This window comes from Hippocampus zosterae, chromosome 9, assembly GCF_025434085.1.
Source record: "Hippocampus zosterae strain Florida chromosome 9, ASM2543408v3, whole genome shotgun sequence".
Taxonomy (NCBI): Eukaryota; Metazoa; Chordata; class Actinopteri; order Syngnathiformes; family Syngnathidae; genus Hippocampus; species Hippocampus zosterae.
This window is the reverse complement of record NC_067459.1, coordinates 11,982,100-11,988,099: the sequence shown is the minus strand read 5'-3', so window position 1 is coordinate 11,988,099 and position 6,000 is coordinate 11,982,100. Positions and strand designations below refer to the sequence as shown.

Here is a 6,000-nt window from a genome sequence, read left to right as displayed (position 1 = left end):
AAAACAAAGAAAAAAAAAAACAAAGAAAAAAGTGTCTTGATTTTTCTCCTCGTGCTCCACTTTCATTTACTTGGATTTTGGTTCTCCCTCCTCCGACATTTTCTTGGTCCGCTTACAAGAAGCACACGGCGCCCACTTCCACTCCGAACTCCTGGTCGGCGCCACCGACGTCCATGGGGGCAATGTCCACGATGGGAAGGCGGGAGGTCTTCTGCGACCGGTACTCCAGGACTGTCTTGCCCCACTTGCCTGTGTGTTTCTGCACAGGCGGGCACAAGGCAAAGCCGTCAAGTCTCCTTTGTGGCCAAATGGACATTTCGTACCAACAGTGTTGAATTCATGTAATAGGTTTTTTACTTTGAAATTGCACCTTGTGTTGGTAAATGTCTTTAACTCCAACTCCACTTTTAAACTCTAATTTGAAAGCCGCACTCGAGTTTGAAACCCTACTTTGTAACCTAAACCCCAGTTTCAAAACCGACTTTAAAACCCTTAACCCCCAATTGAAACCCTACTTCCAAGCCCTAACCCTAGTTTTAAACCTTGATTTGAAACCTGAACCCCAGTTTGACACTAAGCTTAAAACTCAACTTTAAAACCCAACGGAAACCTGAAGCTCAATTTGAAACGCTACTTTGAAATCATAACCCGAGTATGAAACCGTACTTCAGAACCCATAACCCAGTTTGAAACTAAGTGAAAATGTGACCCCAGTTCAAAACCCTAATTTGAAACCCTGACCCAAATATGAAACACTATTTGGAAAAAACTAACCTGAGTTTGAAACCTTTTTGAGACCATAACCCCAATTTTACCATACTTGGAAATGGTAGCCCTAATTTGAAACCGTACTTTGAAACCCCAACACCAATATGGAGCATATATTTCTGAAAGACTCAACTCAATAACAGAATATTCCTACCGTGCAGCCGTCCTCCATGACGCTGTAGGTGAAGCGGCTGTTGCCTTCGGCGCGGATCTCCACGTCATTGGAGCCTTGCAGCAGCACAGCCTTCTTCAGGTTGCCGGCGGCAGCATCCATATAGGCCACGCTGTTCTTACAGTGGTACGTGATGTTCTGCGACGCCTCAGTGGACAGCAGGCGCAGGAACGTCATCTGGATGGCGGCCGTGTTGGGCGCTAGGTTGTCGTCGCCGTAGCTGAACTGGAGAGAAAGAAAGCAGCAAACGTGAGAATTGGACCTCAGTTGAGGAATAAGTTGCACGAACAAACAATCGTCAAGGAGGCGAAGCGGGATCTCCTCAATTTACTTAGAATGTTTTGCATTTGAGAGGAGACTGAGCGCAGGTGCAGCAAAACAGAGACTGTGGAGTACACTGCAGTACCCACAACCGACGCACAGCAACAGGATAAGCTAACATTAGCATGTGTTTTTATTTTTCTTCTTTCTTGCTGGGTTCTTTGATTTTGCAATGACACGCAGAAGGAAAACGGTCGATTGCAGCAAAATGGACATTCTGGAGTATCATACTTAAAGGAACAGCAATGAGGTTAAATACATGTTAGCTTGTTGTTTGTATTTTGCCATTTCTAGCTATGTGTCCTCACATCTTATGATGCAACAGAGAAAGCAAACGTGAGCATGTGGATTTAATTTTGTGATTTTTAGAATTATATGATGGAAAGAAAACAGAACACAGGCTGCTGCAACAAAGTGGAGACTGGGAATCAATTAACTTGGTATGCAGAGCTCAGGCATAGCAATAAGATTAAGCTAGTGTTAGCAAGTGCATCTATTTTCATAATTTTTAGCTGTAAATCCATAATTGTTCTATGACGGGGGTAATAAAAAAAATGGAGCGCTGCAGCAAAGTAGACTATGGAATACGAGATACTGGCGCAGCCTAAAGTGAGCTAACAATAGCATATGTTGTTTTTGTTATTTCCAGCTCTGTGGGGGGATTATGGAGGCTGTGGAAGACAAATCTGCATCAAGGAAAAGTAGCTAATGCTAACGTGTATGTTTATTTTTCTCTATTTTACTCCTAAAATTTCACGCAGAGTGTTGCAGCAAAGTGGAGACTGTGGAGTCTAAAACCGCAGGGCACACAAGCAAACACACTTACATGGAATCCTCCATTCATGGTCTCTCCGAACCACACGTGTTTGCGGTCCTTGGTCTTGCTGGACCACCAATTCTTGCGCGGGATGCTGGACGGTTTGGAGCGGACACAGGACTCGCCTGTCTCCATGTTGCAGAAGACCTTGATCGCGTCCACGGTGCAGCCTTGGTTGGGGTCAATCCAGTACTCTCCTGCGGGCCCATGGGGAGGCCAAAACGTACATTAGAAAACCAACTTCAGATCTCACTTGTCTGTAGGCATAACAAGCAGGATTAAAGAGGGGGCAATTTTCAATAAGCTTTAGCAAAAACTACCATAGTTTGAGTGAAAATAATTTCTGTTTCACTTCTTCTTTCAAATTTACACAGTGTCAAACTAAATGGTGTGCTGCTCTGCAGAACAAAATAGTTATAAAAGGTGGTGGGGGATGGGGGCGGGGGGGCATAAAAAAGCAAGACTGCAAACCCGGAACCTGCGATGCAGTGGGGTTTACTGTCTACTGATCAGGGAGTCGGGAATCAGGGAATGTTTGTGAACACAGTGGCTTGGCACAGTTCAGCACAAATCTCTTTACTGAAAAGTTATGTCCCACTCAACTGTACTTAGAAGGGTTATAACAGTTGATATATTATTTCATATTTTTGTTTTATATTCAGTTAGTTTTTAGAGCATTTGTTAGTTTTTGTAATGCTCCATTTTAATCAAATTATATGTATTAAATCAGTATTTGTTTTATTACACACACACACACACACACACACACACATACACAGTCTCTCCAGTTTCCTCCCACATTCCAATAACATGGATGGCAGGTTAGTGGAACACTCTAAAATTTTGAGTCAAAATTGTCCGAAGGTGTGATTGTGAGCGAGGATGGTTCTTCATCTATGTGTGCCCTGCACACAGAGTAGCCGGACTACTGCCTGAAGATAGCTGAGATAAACTCCAGCACGCCCACGACACTCGTGAGGATTAGCAGATTGGAAATTTTTTGGATGGATGTACACATACATTCCAAATTTAGATGCTAATGGCTAAATGCTAACTCACCGCTCTTCCAGTCGGGATGGCAGAGTTTGAGGTCCCTGCAGGTGCGAGCCGGGTTTTTCTTGGAGCCCTCGGGACTGCGGATATTCTCGATCTGGTTGTTGAGGGACTTGAGCGTGGCGTCTACCTCGGCATCGTGCTGACGCAGGTTTCCGGAGGCCTGATCGGCTCTCATGTACCTGAGAGGATCGGGACCTTTCTCCGTGTGACCCAGGCCTGCGAAGGCGGACATGTCGATGCCGGGACCGGGGGGACCGGGAGGACCCGGGAGACCGGGGTTTCCGGGAGGACCCTGACGAATGAAAGAGGGTGTTCTTTTTGTCCGTAATATTAGTCTTTATAGTTTCGTACACAGGCTCTAGCTCATACTCACTGAAGGACCGGTCTCTCCACCGCGACCACGCGGTCCGGGCGGTCCGATGGGTCCGGGCATACCGTTTGAACCCTCCTTTCCACTGGGCCCAATAGGCCCGGGTGGTCCCTGAAATAAAACCAACACTTTTTTTGTACCATGATCAGGACCAATGCAGAAAAGAGATGTTGGAGAAATGTTTGTCTCCTCACTCTTTGTCCAGAAGGTCCAGCAGGTCCAGTAGCACCCTGGTCTCCAGCTTGACCCTAGAAAAGAGGAAGAGGTGGTTTTTAATTGCCTTACTCAAATAATATCAGATTAAATCAAATTTCGAGAAAGGCGAATCATGGCTGCTCACTGGAGGCCCGGGCAAACCCTGCAGACCAGTGAAACCTCGATGTCCCTTCTGTCCTCTTTCGCCAGACTCTCCGCCTTCACCCTTATCACCGCGAGGTCCTTGGGGTCCCTGATAACCAAGAGTCAAACGACTAATAAGTGACTAATAAAATGACAACATCAGTAAATTACATAAACAATCACGCAAATGATCTATCATATAACATACTCAATAGCGGCTATAAAGTCTACACACCTCTGCTCAAGTCCCAGGTTTTGTCAAAGGCTATCATCATATCATATCAAGCATCAACCGACTTATAAACATTTTGAGAAGGGAAATAAAATAAACACGACTGAGATAATGTGGTTGCACAGGTAAGTAATGCGTCTCAGATGAGAGTCAGCACACACCTGCCACCATTTTTAGTGTTGCTTATTCATGTCAAATACAGTTCAGTTGTTCTTGTAGGCTTTTCCTGGCGTTTTTTTTTTTTTTTTTTGCTGTGTACTAACACTGACTGCTCTTTGCAACGATTTCCTTAATCTTGACTAAATTCCAGCTGAAGAAAAATAAACCCAAAAGATGTGCCGCGACCAGAATTCATCGTAGGTACGGGGTTCTTTTGGTCATGAGCAGTGTTGTGTTTGTTCCCAACATATCTTTGGGAATCATGGCTTTCGTTGGACCATATCCAAGGGTTACATACAGGCATTCCTCGAGCTCCAGCAGCTCCTGGAGGTCCGGAAGGTCCTTGTGCACCCTAAAGAAAAGGGACAGAAGAAACAGTTGGAGTGAGTTGCGTGACAGTAGGCCAAGGATGTGACAATGCCACCAATGGTCAAACTCACAGCCTCTCCTCTGTCTCCTTGTTTTCCGGTGGGCCCGACAGGGCCTGTGGAGCCGGGAGCACCTGGAGCACCGGGAGCGCCAGCAGGACCGGTGTTACCGCGGTCACCCTGAGGCAAAAGAAAAGGAAAAAAAGTTCAACTTTTGACAATAACAACCAATTTAGTGAGTACAATTCAGATGGATAGTTCTACCTTGATTCCAGGAGACCCATCTCTGCCAGGAGGTCCATCAGATCCAGGGTTGCCCTGTCACACGAGCAATCGATCAACATATTGTACAATTTATAACCCTGAAATAGTGACCTGCCACTTTTCCACACGAAAAATAAAATTGTCCCTTCAAAAATCAGGCGGTTGGTATCTAGAATTTAAGGCGAGATCTATAGGTTGAAAAGTGTATTTGGATATATATCTCATTCACTCCCAAAGACGTATTTAGATGTCTTTTCAGACGCCACACATTTAATCCCAGCTCCTCATTTTATAGGGACTGTACTTGAAAAGGATCTGAAAGGGTTGATTGCTTGATATATATTCGTTAGAGCTGTGTTTCCATTCACTGATGTAGATGCCTGGATTGCAGTAGCGCCACAAGTTTAGCGTTTTATTTAATAATTACAAGCTTATTTTTATGAAACACAACAATTTGTGTTATTTATTTTATTAAACCTTGTATTCATACGCATTATGAATAAATTACGTATTTTTCAAAGGAAAAGGGTCATTTTTACTTTGTAAAACATGACTTTATCCGAAATACATTTCTACATTTTAAAAGTTTAAATTAAAAAACAAGCATAATGTGACATAATTTATTGTTTAAATAATCAAACATGTATAAAATCCAAGACATTTTTGTTAAAAAAAGTGAATATAGTTTTGTATTTTTAATTAGAAAAAAATAATGAAGTCAAATTTTTCTTTATTAAAAAAATCTAAGCAACTTGACTTCAATACTTCAATATTATTCCATGTTTCAAAAAATTTTGAGAAAGAAAATGTTGATTTTATTTGTAAAATGTATCTTCAATTCATTATTTGTTATCATAAATAGTCATTTTTGCAGATAAAAAAGTGACAGTGGTTTTGTATTAAATTTTGAAATACTGGTAATTAATTCCCTTTTAAATTTTTAAACAACGCCTCAAATTAATTAAAAAATTATTCTCAAATAAATTACCCGGTATGTTTCATTTTTAATAAAGTCAAAATAACAAAAAAGAGACTTAATTCTTATGAGATATGACTTATAAAATGCATTACAGTATTGATAAGCAGCATAAAAAAGGGAATGGCAAAATTTTAACCACTAACACATTCCAATCA

The 6,000-nt window shown here is 42.2% G+C and overlaps 1 protein-coding gene across 2 annotated transcripts in view; it reads right to left on the bottom strand.

The window, feature by feature from the left end:
* col2a1b (collagen, type II, alpha 1b) overlaps nt 1-6,000 on the bottom strand; it is a 58,320-nt gene continuing 52,320 nt past the window's right edge. For both annotated transcript variants that reach the window (XM_052075625.1, XM_052075626.1), the window contains 10 exons: nt 4,867-4,920; nt 4,675-4,782; nt 4,533-4,586; nt 3,845-3,952; nt 3,699-3,752; nt 3,508-3,615; nt 3,138-3,426; nt 2,088-2,275; nt 923-1,165; nt 1-259 (listed from right to left, as the gene is read on the bottom strand). In XM_052075625.1, coding sequence (XP_051931585.1) covers nt 113-259; nt 923-1,165; nt 2,088-2,275; nt 3,138-3,426; nt 3,508-3,615; nt 3,699-3,752; nt 3,845-3,952; nt 4,533-4,586; nt 4,675-4,782; nt 4,867-4,920 — 1,353 coding nt within the window. In that variant the 3' untranslated portion in view covers nt 1-112. The remainder of the gene's footprint in view (nt 260-922; nt 1,166-2,087; nt 2,276-3,137; nt 3,427-3,507; nt 3,616-3,698; nt 3,753-3,844; nt 3,953-4,532; nt 4,587-4,674; nt 4,783-4,866; nt 4,921-6,000) is intronic.